Below are 250 nucleotides of genomic sequence, written 5' to 3' on the forward strand. Positions count from 1 at the left end.
GGCCGCCGGCGCCCCCCTCCCCGGGGCAGCCCCTGCCCCAGGCACTCACCATGGGCAGCACGGAGGGCTTCAGCGTGGCCAGGGGCACCGGGGAGCGAGCATCCCCCTCCTCGGGCAGCACGATCTCCACCACGTGGAACTCGTCCTGTGCCATCTCTCCCAAGCAGATCTTCAGGGAGAGAGAAGAGCATCACCCCATGGCCCCCACAGCATCTGGGCACCCCTTGTCCAGGACCCCCAGGGGCTTGGC

General features: G+C 70.0%; 1 protein-coding gene across 1 annotated transcript in view; it reads right to left on the minus strand.

The window, feature by feature from the left end:
- LOC104627289 (nucleoplasmin-like) overlaps positions 1-169 on the minus strand; it is a gene marked incomplete at both ends in the record, with an annotated part of 933 nt that extends 764 nt beyond the window's left edge. The window contains one exon of the mRNA XM_010295438.1: positions 50-169. Within this exon, the coding sequence (XP_010293740.1) occupies positions 50-169 (120 nt within the window). The remainder of the gene's footprint in view (positions 1-49) is intronic.
- Positions 170-250: the final 81 nt, after the last annotated feature.

The sequence above is a fragment of the Phaethon lepturus genome, unplaced genomic scaffold (assembly GCF_000687285.1).
Source record: "Phaethon lepturus isolate BGI_N335 unplaced genomic scaffold, ASM68728v1 scaffold41069, whole genome shotgun sequence".
Lineage (NCBI taxonomy): Eukaryota > Metazoa > Chordata > Aves > Phaethontiformes > Phaethontidae > Phaethon > Phaethon lepturus.